General features: G+C 60.5%; 3 protein-coding genes across 3 annotated transcripts; 2 read left to right on the top strand and 1 right to left on the bottom strand.

The window, feature by feature from the left end:
* Positions 1–1,369: 1,369 nt before the first annotated feature.
* Positions 1,370–6,273, top strand: LOC106884727 (deoxyribonuclease-1-like). Its single transcript, XM_014936257.1, has 9 exons — positions 1,370–1,461; positions 2,667–2,814; positions 3,687–3,775; positions 3,943–4,026; positions 4,119–4,234; positions 5,053–5,165; positions 5,464–5,618; positions 5,700–5,796; positions 6,045–6,273. Exons 2-9 carry the CDS (start codon positions 2,668–2,670, stop codon positions 6,096–6,098), a joined length of 855 nt encoding a protein of 284 aa, XP_014791743.1. The 5' UTR covers positions 1,370–1,461; position 2,667; the 3' UTR covers positions 6,099–6,273.
* A 1,454-nt stretch (positions 6,274–7,727) lies between these two features.
* LOC106884621 (deoxyribonuclease-1-like 2) lies at positions 7,728–10,972 on the top strand. The gene is given in 7 exon segments (XM_014936135.1): positions 7,728–8,046; positions 8,378–8,466; positions 9,087–9,170; positions 9,287–9,575; positions 9,835–9,989; positions 10,110–10,206; positions 10,678–10,972. Coding segments are annotated over 7 exon segments (912 nt in total). The 5' UTR covers positions 7,728–7,899; the 3' UTR covers positions 10,729–10,972.
* Positions 10,968–17,853, bottom strand: ECI1 (enoyl-CoA delta isomerase 1). The gene is made up of 7 exons (XM_014936134.1): positions 17,745–17,853; positions 16,960–17,088; positions 16,244–16,371; positions 15,496–15,642; positions 13,708–13,829; positions 12,854–13,032; positions 10,968–11,491 (listed from the first exon to the last, which is right to left on the bottom strand). Exons 1-7 carry the CDS (start codon positions 17,785–17,787, stop codon positions 11,325–11,327), a joined length of 915 nt encoding a protein of 304 aa, XP_014791620.1. The 5' UTR covers positions 17,788–17,853; the 3' UTR covers positions 10,968–11,324.
* Positions 17,854–19,236: the final 1,383 nt, after the last annotated feature.

The following is a 19,236-nucleotide window of genomic DNA, read 5'->3' as shown; positions in this document are numbered from 1 at the left end:
CTTAGGGATCTTGGCCCAAGGGTGGGGGTCTCCAGCCCTGGGGGGCTCTTGGTGCTAGGGGGCCAGGTCCTGGGGCTGACCCTTTGGGGAGTGAGAGGTCCAGCCCTGAAGGGCTCTTGGCCTGGGGAGCTGGTCCTTGGGGGCATCTTAGTCTGGGGAAAGGTTCTGGTGTGCAGACAAGATAACCAGCTTTAGCAAGCAACCTCTTTGACTTTGATATTCTTACAGTGAGTAAGTGGCTTGTGGTTCCAGGGGGGACAGTTCTTGGGGCTGACCCTTGGGGGATCTTGGCCCGAGGTTGTGGGGGTTCCATCCCTGAGAGGCTCTTGGCCTGAGGAGCTGGCCCTTGGGGGCATCTTGGTCTGGGGGGGTCATGGAGCTAAGGGGATCTTGGCCTGGGGTGTGGGGGCTGGACCTGGACCTGGACCTGGACCTGGACCTGGACCTGGAGGAGCCTGGATGTGGAGGGGTCTTGGCACAGGGGATTGGGAGGTCTGAGCCTGAGTGGATCTTGGCTGGGGGGGAGTCTGGTCCTGGGGCTGACCTGGGGGGTCTTGGCCTGGGGAGGACCTGGACCTGGGGATTCTTGGGCCCAGGGTGGGTTCCATCCAGCACAGTGGGGGACCTTAGCCTGGGGGGGTTGTCCTGGACCTGGGGCTGACCTGGGGACCCACAGCCCTGCTGGAAGGGGGTGTCTAGGTCCAGCCCCACCACTGTGAGGAGCAGGGTGCAGGTCCTGGCCCTGCTCTTTGGGGTGCTTAGCCCTGGGCAGGAGGGGCTGGCAGGGAGCCCCCAGCCCCTAAGGAGCACTGAGCACTGCAGAGGCCCAGCATGGACCTCCTGGGAAAGGTGGCAGCTGCCTTGGGGGGCCGGGCAGCGCCAGGACGTCATCCAAGGCCACAGGGGCAGGGCTGGGGTGAGCTAGGGGAGCCTGTGGGGTGCTGTCCCCCCCAGGTAGGGCAGGCACCACAGCAGGGACCCCTTGTTTTTCAGGGCTCCCAGCTTGGATCCACCACCTGAAGACTAGAGCTGGTGGGCTCCCATCAACCCCAGCACGCTCGCCTGAAGACAGCTCGTTGGAAACGTGGAATTGGTGAAATAAACAGTTTTTAAGAAGAATTGTGGCTGGTGATGACTGGGGGCTGCCCACGCCCCGTACCGGGGAGCCGCCGTTCCCCACGAGTGGTCCCTGGGATCCGCTCACACCTCGCAGGTCTCTTGTCAGCGGTTTTATGGATTCGGGCGCATTCCCTGCCGTACCTGCAGCGGGAGGTGCTGGCACCAGTTGAAAGGGTTGTTTCTTTCACTGAGCAGACCTTTGTTTCCGTGAAAAATGCCATATGGAGCCTGCGGCCTCGGCCGCTCCTTGGCTGGGTGACCACTTGGCACGCCAAGCCTCTCCCTCCTGATAAATGCAGGTGCGGCTCGTTCCCCTTCCAGAGACCTTGGAGGACACCAAAGGTATGTCCCGCTCCCCTCTCCTCCTGCTCCCCTCTCCACCGTCACCTTCTCCACCTTGGCTTCATTTTGCCGAGATGCTCCGCCGGGGCTGAGCCCAGATGCAGCTCACTCAGCGTTACCCGGGATGGACACCATCCTCCATGGGTGCCTCTGCCTGGGGAGGCTGGGGAGGCTGCTGCCTCCCCTGGGGGAGCTGGGGGCAGGGGAGGGGGGAGGAATTGGGGGGCTTGCAGCAGTTTGTGGCATGGCCAAATCGTGGCATTACCAAATCGTGGCGTTGCCAAATCATCCTGTTACCAAACACAGGGGCTGCAACCTCACGGATGGTAGGGTTTGCAGCCACGGGGAGGATGCAAGTGGGGAAACGTGAGGATTTAAACAGAGCAGCTGCTCCAGACGAAAAAGCAAGCCCGGGGGGCAGCAAGCCCTTCCCCAGGCTGCGGGGTTGCCAAAAGCTGGGGTGTTTGCCGGTCCCCACAGCCTGCTTGGAGCACCTGGGTTTGGGAAGGACTCAAGTCCCTTCCCCTGGTGAAATATTACCCCAGGGACTGCGCACAATGGGAAATACTTCCCTAATTCCTTTCCCTGTGGGTGGGAGCCACCATGCTGCCTCAGCAGGGGGTCCCAGGGACTCCAGCCTGGGTGAGGATGGGGCAGGGGCTGTGCTGGAGGGCACGGGTGGGCAGGATACCCCAGGTGAGGATGCTGCAGGCAGGGAAGGAGGTGGGTTTCCATCCCTTGCTCTGTCCCAGCATGGCTGCTGTAGGGTCTTTTGGGTTTCCAGCACAGACCCAGTGAGGGGTGGGAGAGGCACAAGCCAAGGGACCTTGGTGTCCCCCAGCCACTGCCACCCATCCTGGGTCAGGAGAGGTGTCCAGGCTGAGAGCAGTGACTGAGGAAGTGACTTCTCTGTGTCACCATGAAGTGGCATTTGCACCTTTGCCAGTGAACTCTCCGCTCCGGTGTTGCGGTCGGTCTGGCCTCCCTCCAGGAGGGACAGGCAGGATGACACCCGGCGTGAGGCAGCAGCCAGAGGGCTGGATGGGGGTCCACCACCCCTTGGTCCTGGTGGTTCACTGGAAAAACAGACACCTCCCAGTGAAACCAGTACGGCCAGTGGGAATATCCTGGCCAGCCCCATCACCTGTGACAAATCCCCCTCTCAGCCAGGAGGGCTGAGCCCATCCCTGCCCCTCTGCACGCAGGATGACATCCTCGAAGCTGGTGCTGTCGCTGCTGGTTGCAGCTCTCCTGCTGCATGTGGCCGTCACGCTGAAGATCAGCGCCTTCAACATCAGGGCGTTTGGAGACACCAAGATGTCCAACAAGACTATCGCAAATATCATTGTCTCTGTGAGTGCTGGGGGGAGAGGAGAAGTCCTGGCCACTCTCTGGTCTCTGGGTTGCAGCCAGTTTGGGGTGGTTGGACACCAGCTTTCTACAGTCATCCATCCATCTGTGTGTCCATCCGTGCATCTACCCCCCCACCAATCCATCTGTCCACACCCCCCCATCCATCTATCCATCCATCTGCTCTTCCCCCATCACCATCACCAGCCTCGGGCCATCTCCACTCTTGCCGGTCCCCAGCCAAGGATGGGTGATGCTTGATGCTGCCCAGGTTCCTCACTCAGAGCAGCCTGTGGACAAGGAGCTGCTGGGATGGTGGGTGGTAGACAGATGGGTGTTAGAGGGCACTCTGTCACCCCAGGGTTCTTCCAAGCCAGAGGACACCAGCAGAGGAGCTTCCTTGCTGGCTCTGGGGTCTCTGCCCAGCTTTCTGCAGGCATCCATCCATCTGTGTGTCCATCCGTGCATCTACCCCCCCACCAATCCATCTGTCCACACCCCCCCATCCATCTATCCATCCATCTGCTCTTCCCCCATCACCATCACCAGCCTCGGGCCATCTCCACTCTTGCCGGTCCCCAGCCAAGGATGGGTGATGCTTGATGCTGCCCAGGTTCCTCACTCAGAGCAGCCTGTGGACAAGGAGCTGCTGGGATGGTGGGTGGTAGACAGATGGGTGTTAGAGGGCACTCTGTCACCCCAGGGTTCTTCCAAGCCAGAGGACACCAGCAGAGGAGCTCCCTCACTGGCTCTGGGGTCTCTGTTGCCCTCCTGTTGCCAGCCTGGGAGCCTTCACAGCCCAGCCTAGGCACCCATGGGTGTCCCCATGAGCAGGTCCTGGCCAGGGGTGAGCAGCTCTAAGCTTGTCCCCCCAGATCCTGTCGGGGTACGACATCACCTTGGTGCAGGAGGTCCGGGATGCTGACCTGAGCAGCGTGGAGAAGCTCATGAGCCAGCTCAACAGGTGACCCCAATGGCCCAGGGTGGGGAGTGCCTGCAAATGGGATTCTGGGGCAGGTCCCAGATGGCATCTTGCTGGGCCAGAACACCTCCAGCTCGGCTGGAGAGAACCTGATGGGTGCTGGGGGGCACCGGGAGACTCTTCTCACACCCTCCACATCTTGCTCCCAGCGCGTCCCCACACCCATACAACTTTTTGGTCAGCATACCCCTGGGTCGGACCAGCTACAAGGAGCAGTACCTCTTCGTCTACAGGTAAGGGAAGCCACCAGAGCCCGGTGAGACCCCTTTGGGGCCCTGGCTGTGGCAGGAGCAGTGCTGGGGGCTGCCCTGCTCTCCTCCCTCAGGTCGGACCTGGTCTCCGTGCTGGGAAGCTACTACTATGACGATGGCTGTGAGCCCTGTGGGACTGATACCTTCAGCAGGGAGCCCTTCATTGTGAAGTTCTCCTCACCCACCACACGTGAGCAGAGCTGGCACTGGGGGCTGCTCAGACCTGGCATGGGGTCCCCCATGCTGGGGTGCCCAGAGCTGTGTTTGCCAGGCAGGGGGGGTTGCACACTAGAGCCTAGCTCAGGGGCTCCACTAGGGTCCTTCACTGCTGTTGGGCCTTCTCCCACCCATGGGTGCTCAGGGGTCCTGCCCAGCATGGCCGGCGCTGCATGCTGTTTCCATCTCCCACCTCCTCCCATTGCCTGCCATCTCCCACCATGCATTCTCTGCAGCTGGGTGCCACCTCACATCTCCAGTTGTTTCCCACCATGTCCCACATCCTGTCACCTGCTGCCTCCCACCTTGTGCCATATCCCACCATCTGCTTCCTCCAGTTGGGTGCCATCCCCCATTGCCTGCCATCTCCCATCATGTGCCAACTCCTGTCATGTTCCATCTCCCATCACATGTCATCTCCCATCATGTCCCATACCCCATCTTGTTTCATCTCCTACCCCATGCCATCACCTCCACCCCCCAAGAACCTCCTCAGGGCACACGCTCTTCCACCTCTCTCCCACCCCCATCTCCTTCCCAAAACCACAGTGGTTTGGAAAAACTGATGGCAAACAAGCAGCAAACCCCAAACCATGTGCAGAGGGATGCAGCTCCCCACTGGAAATCCCAGCCTGGAGGACAGGCAGATCAGAAGAAGCCAGTGCACCCTTTCCCTTTAGAAGCTTCTCCTGGCCTGTAGCTGGGGCTTGGCCCAGGGTGGTCTCTTGGGTTTCCTGCTCTCTTCTTGGGTACTGCACCCGAGTTGGGGGCTGATGGCCACTTATCCGGCAGTGGTGGAGGAGTTCGTGCTGGTGCCCCTGCATGCTGAGCCCAGCAGCGCGGCAGAAGAGATCGACGCGCTCTACGACGTCTACACTGATGTCATCAACAAGTGGGCAACTAACGTAAGGGGCAGAGGAGAGTTTGGCTCCTCCCTGGGGCAACCGGGATATGGGGTATGGCCCCCACACATCCTGGTGGCCATCCTGGGATGGACGTGACCCACGGGAGACCTCTCGTACCCATGGGTGCAGGTGCCACCCTGGCAATGTCCATGCAGGGAACTGCTGGGTGGCTCTGCTGCCATCACTTGGGGCTTGTCCTCCTGTGCTGAGGAGACCTAGGGGGGATCCGGTAAGATTCTAGGGAGCCCTTGCTGCCCCACAAGGTCTGTGGGCAGGGACACAGCACGTTGCTCCACAGAACATCCTCTTCCTGGGCGACTTCAACGCCGACTGCTCCTACGTGACCAGCTCCCAGTGGCCGTCCATCCGCCTGCGCTCCCTCAACACCTGCGAGTGGCTCATCCCCGACAGCGCCGACACCACTGTTGCCGACACCAACTGCGCCTACGACCGGTGGGTGCCGTGGCAGTGGCACAGGGGATGGCACAGGGGTGGGGACCGGTGGGCACTGACACCTCCATGACACCCCGGCAGCATCGTCGCCTGTGGCACCGCGCTGCGCCAAGACATCGAGCCCGGCTCCGCCACCGTCAACAACTTCCAGAAGAATTTCCAGCTCCAGACCAAGGATGTGAGTGAGGGGCTGGGGAGTGCGAGCCCACCAGCACCGGGATCCAGCCCACCCCACCTCCCAGGAGCAGGGGTGGGCTCCCTGTTCCCCAGGGCACACCCCAGGGTGGCCTGACCCCAACCCCTGCACCGATGCAACCCCCCCAGCCTGAACATTTTGGGGTCTGGTCCCAATTCTGGGGTTGGAGAGGAGCATTTGGGTCCCAGCAGTGGGTCCAGATGAGCTCAGCTTTCCCCCCCCACATCCAGGCTTTGGCCGTCAGCGACCATTTCCCGGTGGAGGTGACCCTGAAAGCCCGCTGAGCCCGTCCCCGTGCCGGTGGCTACCGGGATGCCCTGGCACACACCTGCATCCCTCGTGGGAGCCCACGCACCACCAGTGCCAGCCGAGCTGCCCACCGCCTCTGCAAGGAGCCGCTCTTCGGGGTCTTGTGGGAGTGGGATGCTCTTGGCTTCCATTAAAAAATGAGCATTTCCAGCCCTTGAAGCTCTGGGGGGAGGGTCCCTTCAGCCCCTCCAGCAGCCCACAGCACTCGAGCTCCCCGTCCTCCTGCCAGGGGCAGCCCCGCTGCGGCTGGAGCCAGGGTGGTCCCTGGGGGTGGAGGTCCCCTCCTGCCATCGAGAGCCCCACGTGGCAAACATTACTCCCCTCTGAGCTGCCAGCGGCAAAAGCAGGGACACTGGGAAGGGCCTGAGAGGATCCGGGCAGGATTTGGTCCCTTTGCCAGGTGGCAGGATGCTCTTCTGCTGGCTTGGGAGCAGGAGCCCTGATGGGGCTGACAGGTCGCTGACAGTGAGGGTGGGGGGAGGCAGAGGACGTGAGTCAGCTCCCAGGGGGTTCGGTGCCTCCCCAGGGATGGGTTTCGGTGCCAGCACGGCGCTGGGGGACACCGGACTCATCCCGTGACTGGGTGTGAGGATGCAAAACCCGGTGGTGCAGGTGAGAGCCCGGCAAGCCCCGGCACGAGCAGCCAGCAGCTCCCTGCCCGCCCCACCGCCGGCAGGGCTGTCCGCCCCCTTGGCTGGGGTGACGCCGCGTGCCGGGGTGACGCCACGGGGCTGCCGGCTCCGCTGGGGCTGCTTGGGGTCACCAGTGGGGCCGCTTCAAGTGACAACTGGGGCTGCTTTGTGTCACGAGTGGGGGTGTTTTCGGAGACCCCCCGGGGCCAGTGCGGGGGTTTTCAGCTGCCCCCCTCTTGCCGAGGCTGGCGGTGCTCAGCCTGCCTGACCCAGACACCCCATCATTTCCTTCTCTCCCCTCTAATTACACCGTCTGAATCACCCGCATTAAGGCCACCTGCCCTTTACTACCTGCCTGGCCACCATGTCCCAGCGCTGAGACCCCGGGGGCCACCCCAGCTGCAGCACCCCGAGCCCCACATGTCCACCCAGCCCTCCTGGGATGCCCCAGCATCGCCGCACCTCCCCGTTCGCCCTTCTCCACCTCGTCCCAGGAGCAGTTACGCTGTCTCCACCCTGCCGCCCCGTGTGGTTTTGGTTTCCCAATGTCGGAAGAGGCCCAAAGCCGTGCCAAAAACCCCCCAGGGGTGTCCGACTCATCCGGCTTTGCCGGAACATCCGTCGGTAATAAAGCCGCCCGTCCTGCTGCCGGGAGGGCAGAAGCGCCGCGCGCTCGGCAAGGTAAGGACACATCGGGGCTTGGCACCTTCAGCTGTGAACTGGGAGGGACTGGGATGAGCTGGGATGAGCTGGCATGAGGATTTGCTCCCTTATCCCAACAGCAATCAAGTTTAAGGATGCAGAGCAGCCCGGGGTGCTGGTGGAGGCAGCTGGGGGTGGTGGGTGCTGGAGACATCCCAGCCGGGAGCGGAGCTGGGCAACCCCAGGGGCTGGCAGAGGCGCTGCCAGTGATTCACCACGGTGGGATGGAATTTAGCTTCCCCTGGGACCAGCAAGCCAGCAGACAGCCCATGCCAGCTCCATAGGTTGCTCCAGGCAGCGCCCACCACGGTACACTGTTGCCCACCAGGGCTTGGGAAGGACTGACTTGGAGGTTTTTTTGCTCTATCCCCAAATCCAAAGCAGTTTTCCAGGTTCGGCTCTCATTGCTGCATCCCTGAGGCTCAGCATCCCTCCCGCCAGGATGGGGACCGTGGTGCTCGCACTGTCCCTGTTTACCATCACTCTCCTGTGCCCGGCCACCGCCACACTGCGCATCGGTGCCTTCAACATCCAGTCGTTTGGTGACACCAAGATGGCCAACGAGAGAGTGGCGGGCATCATCGTCAACGTGAGTGCGGCTGGGGATGGGCTGTGCCCTGGGGTGGACCCAAAATGGGGCTCCTGTGCCAAGGGACACACAGGGACCTGGCCATGGATGGGATGGCATCTGGGTCTGGGGATGCCCTGGGTGTATGAAGGCTTTGTGGGGACCAAGGTGGGGTGTCAGACTTAGATGAGGACGTCTGCTGTGGCACCAAGGGTCATGCAGGTGGTCCTTGTGGTGCTGCACCCATCACCACATCAGGGTGCACGTCTGGAAGATGGGTGGGAGAGGAGAGGGTGGACATGAGCCATCATCCAGGTCCCTCTCATCATCACTGTCCCTCTTGGCCCCACAGATCCTGAGCCGCTACGACCTTGTGCTGGTGCAGGAGGTGCGTGACTCCGACCTCAGCGCCGTCACCGAGCTCATGGAGCAGCTCAACAGGTAGGAGAGGAGACGGGGCCAAGAGCACCTGGGCTGAGGTGCCGGCGTTGGGCGGGGAAAACCGAGCTGCCTGAGCCACAGAGGGAAAAAAAAAAACCAAAAAAAAAGGTCCGTCGGCAGAGTGTTTGATTTTGGAAGAGAAAAGTGTGGGGCTGGGGCCAGGTGGATGCCGCCACTGCCGTGTTGGAAGGTGGCAATTGCTTCTGACTGGGTACGCCCAGCCCATGTCCTCACCCCTTCGGTGTCCCCTCCAGCATGGCTACAAAGCAGCCGGGGTTGGGAGGGTGACGCCAGGCTCCGCGGGGCCCCGGGCCGCTCGTTAACCTAATTTAGCTTTGCTGCAGATGAAGGTGGGGAGCGTCCCTGCAGAGAAAGGGGAGGCAGGAGTCGCCTTGTGTCCTGCCTGGCTGTGCCCGAGGAGCCACCTCGGGGTGGTGGGGACAGCAGGGTGGCTCAGAGCCACTACACCCATGTCACCCTATGGCTGGGGCACGGTGGACATGGGGACAGCACAGCAGGGCTGGCCAGTGCTGAGCCCACAGCTGGCCACCCCCTGGTCATGCCGGGGCCACCCCAGGACAGTGCCACCATGTCACCATCCTGCCTTTGCCTCTCTGCAGCGCGTCCTCGTCCTCGTATGACTACGAGATCAGTGGCCCCCTGGGACGGGACAACTACAAGGAGATGTACCTCTTCATCTACAGGTAATGGGGCTGGGTGTGCTGCGGGCTGTCCTGTGGCACCGCAGGGCCACCGATGCCACGGAGGGGGCACAGGGGCCGTGCCAAGCCCTGAGGTCACTGTCCCCTTTGGCCCACAGGACAGACACCGTGTCCGTTGTGGACACCTACCAATATAAGGACCCCCAGGACGTCTTCAGCCGGGAGCCATTCATCCTGAGGGTCTCAGTGCCCCGCACCAGTAAGCAGGAGGGATGGGTGGCCCCAGGCGGTGGCATGGGGTGGCCATGGGGCTGATGTCTCTCTTCCTTGGCAGAAGTGGAGGAGTTTGTGCTGGTGCCGCTGCACTCTGCCCCGCACGATGCCGTCGCCGAGATCGACGCGCTCTACGACGTCTACCTGGCCATCATCAACAAGTGGGGGACTGATGTGAGTGCCACCGGCACGGGGGGGTGACAGTGAGGGTGGACACTGAGCCTCAGGGACCATTCAACCCATGTTGGGTCTCTGCTCAGAGACGAAGAAGGGTGGTGGGATGAGGACCATGGTCCTGCCCCGTCCCCTGCCATGGGGGATGTCCCAGCACCCAGGGCTGACCTGACACTGGGGCTGGCCCCCACGGGAGGGCTGGTGTCGGGGGCAGCCCCATTCCCCAGCCGCCACGAGCTCCCCCATCTCCCCGCTGCAGAACATCATGTTTTTGGGGGACTTCAATGCCGACTGCAGCTACGTCCAGCCAAACGACTGGTCCTCCATCCGCCTGCGCACCAGCGACGTCTTCAAGTGGCTGATCCCCGACGGCACCGACACCACCGTGGGGAGGTCAGACTGTGCCTACGACAGGTAAGTGCCACCGTGGCACCACCGTCCCCTTCCCCTGCACCCTAGGACCACCCGTCCTGCACCACCAGCAGCCGAGAGCAGGGGCAGGAGACGGACCCACTGCCCATGTCTCCCTGGCAGGATCGTGGTGTGCGGTACCAAGCTGAAGAAGAGCATCGTGCCAAATTCGGCTGGCGTCTACAATTTCCAGCGAGCTTTCCAGCTGGAGGAGGAGGAGGTGAGCTGGGTTCACAGATCCGGGGCTCAAACAGGCATCAACGCTTGTTGATGGGGAGCTTGGGGTGACAAGGGACCCACGGGTGGAGAGAGGAAGGGGGACCAAGGATCATTGCCTGTCCCCAGGGGGGAAAGAGATGAAATCCACAGGGTTTTTTGTGGCCTTTCATGGGCAGGACTCCAGAGCATGGGGCAATCCATGTTGATCTTCCACCACCCATAGCTGGCACAGAGTGCCCAAGGGAGACACAGGGGTCTGGGAGGGCAGATGTGCCCCTGCCATCGCCCACCCCAGGTCATACCTGCGCATCTCTGCTGAAACTGGAGCCTTCTGTGTTGAGTGTCTTGGGGTTGGGGACATTTTATGTCCCTCCAGAAGGTTCTGGCAGGGCAATCACAGCCACCTTGCTGCCCCAGCGAGGGGCTCAGCGAACCCCTGCGTTACACCTCCCCACCTCTCGCTCTCCTCCAGGCCCTGGCAGTCAGCGACCACTACCCGGTGGAGGTGAAGCTGACGGCTTGAGCTCCTCCTGCGGCCACAGACCACGATCCAGATCCAGCTCCCACCACCAACCCCCATGAAGGTCCTCCCCGCAGCCCCATCCATGAGCTCCATGCGTGGGCTGCTCCGGGTCCTGGTCTGGAGAAGGGTCACCAGCTGTCCCCAGACCCCCCCTCAGCCCACCACGAACCGCAGCCCATGGACAGGCCACCAGCCAGGAAGCGGTGACCGCAGACAAGCTGAGGAACGAAGCATCCATCTCCTACCTCATGAAAGACTTTATTGACAAATCTCATTTCACAATTAGCTGTTGGACAGGAAGGAGGATACCCAAGGACCGGTGGGCTTGGGTCACAGCGGTGTCACGACCCTCTCCCTGTCCGTTCCTCGGGGGAGCCAACAGGCAGCTCTCCCCGCTCCCAGGAAAGGCAGCGGTGGTGTCAGGCACTCTATGGGGACTAAGGGGAAGGGGTGGTTGGGGTGGCCACAGGAGCAGGCAGGCAGCACGTCACCAGCTCCTGACACTGCAGATGGCTTCACCGTGAAAGTCTACAGCTACTGCAGCATCTCAGAGGGTTACTGAAGCTCCTGGGACCGGGCCCCAGCCGGCTGGCTCCTCAGCCCTTCTTCTTCTTCAGCATCTCCATGTACATGCGAAGTGACTTCTGGATGGACTCTTTTGAGATGAAGCTGATGAAGTTCTGAATGTCTTCCTCCCGGTGAGCTACCAGGCGGTCCAACACCGCCTTCCTCATCATGGACTTGGTGAGCTGACGGGCATGGTCTGTGGAGAGGAGAGCCAGGATGGGGGAACGCACACGGTCCTCACCCCCAACCAGCTCTCGGCCACTGGCACCACGTGCAGGTGTCTCCAAAGGGGAGGTACCACACACCAAAGGGCTCTTTAAACCAGCAGGGAAAGGTGGAAGAAAAACCCACCGGCTGGAAGCTGAACTGGATAAATTCTCATAAAATAAATTATGATCTGTACCGCGCAGTGGGGAAACGGCTGATCTGCTGGGACAGATGACAAAATGTTGTGCTCCTCCTTCTCTTTGTGCTCTCCAGAGCCCAGCTCCCACCCCAACACACACCACCAGCCTCGGGACGGCAGCAACTGAACAAAATCCCCTGCTGTTTGAAACTGCTCTGGCTCTAAGTTCCCTCAACCCTGACGTTGCCTGCACGGTCTCAGTGTGCTCTGACCGTGACGGTGAAATGATGATCAACCCCCCCCACCGTGAGCTGGGAACCCCGAATCACCCCAACACCCATCCCTGTGCTACAGACACCTCCACCTGCAGAGACTCCCCCTGACTCCAGGGAAGGATCCGCACGGTGCCTCCCGGGAGTCAGGAGAGAACACAGCTGAGATGTTCTCCCCGCTCTTGGGGGCTGAGGTGTCACTCCAACACCAGGACAGCACTGGAGAAAGCTGTTTAGGAACCCTCTTTCAAGGTGGGAACACAAAGTGTCAGTCTGGGACGTCTCCATTTCTGCCCAGTTTCATTCAGATTACCGAAAAAGCAGCTGAAGGGTGACATCTAGGTGCACCTTCTGTGCAGGTGGCATGGGGTGGCATAACTCAGGTCCAGCCCCGGCCAGCAGAGAGTTCTCTCCCAGCACAGGAACCAGGTGCTGCCAGTCACAGAGCAGCCCAAACATGCATGTGATGTTTGTCCTCACACCCCCATCACCATCCCCAGCTTAGGAGAGCACCCAGAGTTGATCCAGACCACAGAGGTGGACTGGTAGCCACCCAAGCACTCTCGCCCCAAGCCTGTTCCCTCAACTCCATGGCAGCTTTCCTGGGGTAACACCTCCACTGACAGACACGGAGATTCAATCTGCATCTGGAGCTCAGGCACCTCCAGATTGACTCAGCAGGGCTGGCAGGGCAAGCCAAGCTGGAACCACATGCCCTGCTCGCCCAGCATGATGTCCTCCCACGCGGGGCCACTGGCAAGCCCATCTCTGTTAGCCCAAGGTTGCCTGGAGTGCTGTGTTGAGCTTTCCTACCCCCCAGCCATCCACACCTTCCCTTTCAATGGAAACTATTCCGTAGCTCCCAGGTACCAGCCCCAGTACCTGCCTTTCCCACCCAGATCAGACTCCCCCTTCCTCTGCCCGGAGGTGCCACCCTTACCAGGAAGGGCCAGCCACTGGGCCAAAACAGCCCCAGTCCTCTCCTGGAGCTTCTCCTCTGGCACCAGCTCGTCCACGAGGCCAAACTTGAGGGCTTCGGGTGCGGGGTGGAGGGAGCCCAGCTGGAGGGAGCGTTCAGCAACTCGGTGTCCCACAACGTTCACAAACGTGTCCTTAAACCTAGAAAAGACGGGAGGAAAAGCCGGGGTCAGGGCAAGAAACACCCAGTGGCAGCTGCACCCAGACATGGAAGCAAAGAGCACGTTTGGTCCCACTCCCCAGGCACGGGTCTCTAAAGGGCAGCTACGGGCAGAGCCTTTTTTGGTACTACCCCAACAGAGTTCCCCTCTTCTCCAGGAGAGCTGCTCTATTTACCCTCAGCACAGAGGTCCCAGCTCTGCCCACGTGCTCTGGTGTGAAAGCTCCTTTCCAGCAGCACATTTACAGGTTCCCAGGGCAACAAGGGCCTGTGTCTTCATATATTAGTGTCCCTACGCCTTCAGAGATCTCCACAGCTCTGGGATCTTGCAGGTACACAGTGTGTATCCAGAGAAAAGAACATTCCCAGACTGAGCAGGGAGATCTCCCAGCACTAGTTTGGGAGTCGAATGCAGAGTCAGAACTGAGGTCCTCGTTGGTGAAGGATGTGAGGATGTTCTGCAGCCTGAAAGCTTTTCAGATACCTGCAGGGCAGGACAGAGAAATGAGGTGCTGTCTCCTGCAGCTGCAAGCACCTGATCACTGACACACAAAACTACATCTCAGCGGCCAGTTAAATGGATTAATAAACTCCTCGAAGGTGAATTCATTTTAGAGACCTACACGTGACGCTAGAAGTGGGAGGCGCTGGCCTACCAGAAGGGAGCCACAATGCCCAGCTGGGCTTCGTTCAGGCCGATGCTGAACTTGGGGTTCTCCACCATGATCCTGTAGTCACAGGACAAGGCCATGAGACAGCCTCCCGCCGGGCTGGACCCCTGGCAAAGAGAAGGATGGAGTGAGTCAAGGTCACGGTCACAAAGGTCCCTGCACCCCCAGCCTTGCTGTTTTCTCCAGAGCAGGGAAGACACAGAGTGACAGAGATGTCCCTCACATCTCTGACCACCCAACTCAAAACAGCCCGAAAGAATTTTTCTGATAAACCTGATAAACCTATCCTTTCATTTTTCAATGCTCTTTGCTTCTTTCATTTTTCCAGCCTGGAAATCTAGCTAATTGATCCGTGTTACTTGGGTTGCAAACCCTGCAGCGGAGATTTGCTACAGCATTTTCTTTTAACCTTAGATGAGTTTTTTAACCTACTTGAGTTTGTGACCCTAAATGCCACAGCAATGCTCTTTGCTTCTTTCATTTTTCCAGCTGGGAAATCTAGCTAATCGATTCATGATATTGGGTTGCAAACCCTGCAGCAGAGATTTGCTACAGCATTTTCTTGTAACCTTACACGAGTTTTTAAACCTACTTGAGTTTGTGGCCCTAAATGCCACAAAAATGATTTCGTCCAGGGGCTTTGCAACACCTTCCGTCTATAAAACTTCCCTTTGCAACCAGCCATGACTCAAGACCAGGCCGGACGGGGCTTTGAGCAACCTGCTCTAGTGGGAGGTTGGGCAGGGTGCCCAGGGCAGGGGGTTGGAACTGGATGATCTGTAAGGTCCCTTCCAACCCAAACCATTCTGTGATTCTATGACTCGGTGCTCCCTTAGCCCCTGCAGAGGATGCCTGTGGGAAGCCGCTCGGAGACCCAGCTGCCCTCAGAGATGGTCTATGGGCAGACACAGAGCCAGGAACTGCCAAAGCACTTCCCGACCCAGCTGCCCTCAGAGATGGTCTATGGGAAGACACAGAGCCGGGAACTGCCAAAGCACTTCCCCCAAAAATGAAAAGGAGACACCAAGCAGGTAACAACCCATCTCCGGACACCGAGATTCAGACAGCACTCCCCTGCTGGCCAAGAACCACAGCCAGAGGAGAAAATCTGGTGAAAAAAGGTCTCAGGACAAACTGCGCTTCCTGGGGTCTGAAGCATCGCTGCCCACAGGGCCAAGGACAAGCACCTGTGGCACCACGTGGCTGCCTCCCATCTCCTCCCCTCTGCCAAAGCGTGACCCTGGGCAACTCCTACGAGTCTCATCCGTGAGAAAGCAGCCAGGAGGCACGTGACAGGCGTCCTTTGGACTCCTCCTACGCCAGCCCCTCAGCTTCTCCAGCACTCATCTGCCAGCGATGCCCCTCTGGGCTTTACCACAGACCTACAGCCCTTTCTCCTGGTCCTCCAACCTGGAAGACAGTCCCCAGCTGAGTTCTTGGGGCAGAGCATGGCCTTTTCTGCACAAAGAGCACCTCAGCCCCCATCAGCAGGACACAAGCGCCCCGCAGAGCTCTCCACCGCAGCCAAAATGCTGCGATACCCCAGCAGCGCCGGCAGATAACACGGAGCCTGCAACATCCCACGCTTCCATACCTTCCCACACCCCAACAGACACGTACTTTGCCCAGACATCCCAACAAACACATCCCTGCCTTCGTTTCAGTGCTGACAAGCCTGATTTTTTGGGCTGTCCCTGCCCACGCGCCGCAGACAAGTCGCAGCAAGCAACAGACTGCACAGGGCGACCGGGGAGGTGGATCTAAAGGACTTACGTTGACTGCAGCCACCGTCACCATGTTGGAGCCGTACAGCCGGAGCCACATCTCCTGCACGGCTCTCCAGAACTCAGCGTAGTGCTCCGTGCTCTTCCCACACATCTCAGTGATGTCCAGGCCAGAGGAGAAGATTTTGGGGACGGCCTGGAATCGGGAAAATACAAACGTCACCAAGAGTCACTGCTCAGGGATGAACCTTTAGCCCTCTAATGCAGCAGTAATCAAAGAGGACATAAACCAGGGTCTTTTGGGGTTCTGAAACGATCTCCCCAGTGCTCCCACAGCCTGGACCATCCCATCAGCATGGCCTGCAGGGCTGGGACTCCTTGCTTGCAGCACGATTTCTCATTATTGGGGTCCTCGTGCAGGTGCATCAGCACAGAACCTGCCCTCTCCCACTCCCAGCCACCACCTTGTACCCACATCACGTCTGAGGACAAACACCAGCTTCCCCAGCAGCTCCCTCTGGGCAGCTCAGGAGAGCTCAAGGGATGTGTCAGATAATCAGCTTTGATTTTAATGACAAACAACAACACTCGGTTGCTATTCTTTCCGCTAGAAAAGGGCAGGGAAGAAAGAGCACAGCCCTTCCAAGAACATGCTCCTCCTGGGGCCGATCAAAGATGCCTCCTGGCCTTCGCTCCTGTGCCAGTGACCCGAGGGACCAAACACGAGCAAGGGAACAGCACCCAGAATTGCCAAATTGCCCCACAACTCCCCCCCGGGAGCTCAGGAGAACACGTACGGAGGTGATGATCACGCCCCGGCAGGCCCGGTTGTTCTCCAGCTTCTCCAGACTTATGGAAAACTCGGTGAGGAACTCCAGGCTCAGGCTGTTGACCGGAGGGCTCTTGAACTTCATCGTGGCGACACCTGTGCCGTGCCAAACATGGAGACATCAGAACCCCCCCCAAATGGCACTACTCTACCCCAAAAATTCCTCACTGAGCGCTTAGTCCGGGTGCTGCAGCCACGCCTGGGGTGGGGACAGCGTGAGAAGGCACCCAGGGGCCTGGTAGCCAAAGGCAGGTCCTGGGAAGCCTCAAGAAGAAGCACCCTTTGCCCAGCATGGGGATATGGCCCCGTGACAGTTATTCCTGGCAGCCGGGACACAGGAATCCCCAACAGCTGCTCCCTGACGGAGCGCCTGCCACTCTACCAGGTCCCCAAAGCAGGGACCCCACAGAGGGGACAACACACGGGCAGAGGATGGGGCATGATGTCTGCCCACAGTGACAGCTAAGGGTTTGCTGGTGGCACCCAAGCAGCACCCAGCCACCTGAAGCGCCCATGACCGGTGAGATTCCTGTCCCCAAACGCTTCCCTCCAAGGATCCTAAGCAGCTGAAGCTGGAACATCTGGGGCTTTGGTGGCTTTCCATGCCCCCGTGCCGTGGGGCAGGCACGGGAAAGACCCCCCTGGGGTGTGGGTGACACTGCAGAGGGGTGCCACCCGCTGTACCTGAGCTCTCGTCCAGCTCCACCATGATCTTGTTGTTGCTGAAGGCACGACACGGGGCGAGCGGGAGGCTGGGGGGCTGCCGGGCGGCTCTGCCCCACGCCGGAGGCCCATGACAGAGGGGCAGCATGCCTGGGGGGACACAAGCAGGTGGGGATGGGCAGGGGACAGCTCCCCAAAACTGCTCTGCGTGGACAGGGTGGGGACACGGCGGCATTCTGACCCACTGGGGGAGGACATGGGGGACACCCCGACCCACAACAGGGGACAGGGGGACCACCCTGACCCACTGAGGGAGGACATGGGACACTCCAACCCACAACAGGGGACAGGGGGACCACCCTGACCCACTGGCGGAGGACATGGGGGACACCCCAACCTACAACAGGGGACAGGGGGACCACCCTGACCCACTGGCGGAGGACATGGGGGACACCCCAACCTACAACAGGGGACAGGGGGACCACCCTGACCCACTGAGGGAGGACATGGGACAGTCCAACCCACAGTGGGGGGACACGGGGACACCCTGACCCTCTGACGGAGGGCAGGAGAACACCCCAATCCATGGTGGGGGGACACCCTGACCCCCTGAGGGAGGACAAGGGGCACTCTGACCCACGGTGAGGGGACACGGGGACACCGCGGCACGCTGAGGGAGGGCAGGAGGACAGCCCGATCCATGGTGGGGGGACACCCTGACCCACTGAGGGAGGACATGGGGACACCCCGACGCGCTGTGGGAGGATATGGGGCACCCTGACCCTGGCGGGGGACACGGAGCGCACCTGACCGGGCGATCTGCCGGGCGAGGGTCGCGGCCGCCGCCATCTTCTGCCGCCGGGTGAAGGGTACGGGGCGGGGCCTGGGCCGCGCGTCACCGCCCGCCCCGCCCCCTTTCCCCCTCCCCGCAGGACTCGCCCCCGGCGGCACGCGGCGCCCCGGGGAAAGCCCCGCCCTTCGCCCTGAAGCCCCGCCCACCGCCGGCCCTGCCGCGCGCACCTGCTGCCGCCCCGTGGTGGCCCGCGCGCCCCGCACCGACTGTAGCGTACGGATTGTACAGATTGTACCGACTGTACCGACTGTACCACCTGTACCGACTGTACCGTACCGACTGTACCGTACGGATTGTACCGACTGTACCGACTGTACCGACTGTACCACACCGATTGTACCGCACCGACTGTACCGCACCACCTGTACCATACCAATTGTACCGCCTGTACCAACTGTACCGTACCGATTGTACCGATTGTACTGCCTGTACCAACTGTACCGCACCGATTGTACCGCACCGCCTGTACTGACTGTAACGCACCGCCTGTACCGTACCGATTGTACCACACCGCCTGTACCGCCTGTACCGTACCGATTGTACCGCACCGACTGCACAGACTGTACCGTACCGATTGTACCGACTGTACCGTATTGATTGTACCGCACCGCCTGTACTGACTGTACCACACCGCCTGTACCGTACAGATTGTACCACACCGCCTGTACCGGCTGTACCATACCGACTGTACCAACTGTAGCGTACTGACTGTACCAACTGTACCACACCGACTGTACGGCCTGTACCGCACCGCCTGTACTGCACCAACTGTACCGTACCACCTGTACTGATTGTACCGTACCTGATTGTACCGTACCGATTGTATTGCACCAACTGTACCGCACCGCCTGTACCGTACCAATTGTACTGCCTGTACCATACTGATTGTACCACAGTGACTGTACTGTATGGCCTGTACTGCCTGTACCACCTGTACCGCACCACCTGTACTGCCTGTACTGTACCGCGTGTACTGCATCGACTTTACTGCCTGTGCTGCCTGTACCACACTGCCTGTACCACCTGTACCACTCTGCCTTTACTGCCTGTACCATACCACCTATACCACCCTGCCTGTACTGCCTGTACCACACTGCCTGTACCACCTGTACTGCCTGTACCGCCCTGCCTGTACCTCCTGTACCTCCTGTACCACCTGTACCACCTGTACCTCCCTGCCTGCACCGTTCTGCCCTGCCCTCTCTGCCCGCACCTCCCTGCCTGCACCATCTCACCTGCACCTCTCTACACCGTCCTGCCTGCACTTCCCTGCCTGCGCCTCCCTGACAGCCCTGACCTCCCTGCACCATCCTGCCCCAAACTGCCCTATACCCATGGTGTTACTCTGAGATTCCCCACCCTGCTGCCCTCCAGGAGCTGCCCCACAGGTCTGGACCCACCAGGGCCACACACCTGCGGTCCCCCCTGTGCCTCCCCCTGCCTGC

The sequence above is a fragment of the Calidris pugnax genome, unplaced genomic scaffold, assembly GCF_001431845.1.
Source record: "Calidris pugnax isolate Ruff unplaced genomic scaffold, ASM143184v1 scaffold17, whole genome shotgun sequence".
In the NCBI taxonomy this organism is placed as follows: domain Eukaryota; kingdom Metazoa; phylum Chordata; class Aves; order Charadriiformes; family Scolopacidae; genus Calidris; species Calidris pugnax.
The sequence above is the reverse complement of the archived record's forward strand: the minus strand, read 5'-3'. Positions and strand labels throughout refer to the sequence as shown.

What these genes read in the sequence shown, in the direction of transcription:
- LOC106884727 (XM_014936257.1), top strand. Translation starts at nt 2,668, where the DNA reads ATGACATCCTCGAAGCTGGTGCTGTCGCTGCTGGTTGCAGCTCTCCTG. An exon ending in CTCATGAGCCAGCTCAACAG is followed by an intron (nt 3,776 to 3,942) that starts GTGACCCCAATG and finishes TCTTGCTCCCAG; the next exon opens with CGCGTCCCCACACCCATACA. An exon ending in TCAACAAGTGGGCAACTAAC is followed by an intron (nt 5,166 to 5,463) that starts GTAAGGGGCAGA and finishes GTTGCTCCACAG; the next exon opens with AACATCCTCTTCCTGGGCGA.
- ECI1 (XM_014936134.1), bottom strand. Translation starts at nt 17,787, where the DNA reads ATGGCGGCGGCCGCGACCCTCGCCCGGCAGATCGCCCGGTCAG. An exon ending in GGAGCTGGACGAGAGCTCAG is followed by an intron (nt 16,372 to 16,959) that starts GTACAGCGGGTG and finishes GGCACGGCACAG; the next exon opens with GTGTCGCCACGATGAAGTTC. An exon ending in GGGGCGTGATCATCACCTCC is followed by an intron (nt 15,643 to 16,243) that starts GTACGTGTTCTC and finishes TCCCGATTCCAG; the next exon opens with GCCGTCCCCAAAATCTTCTC.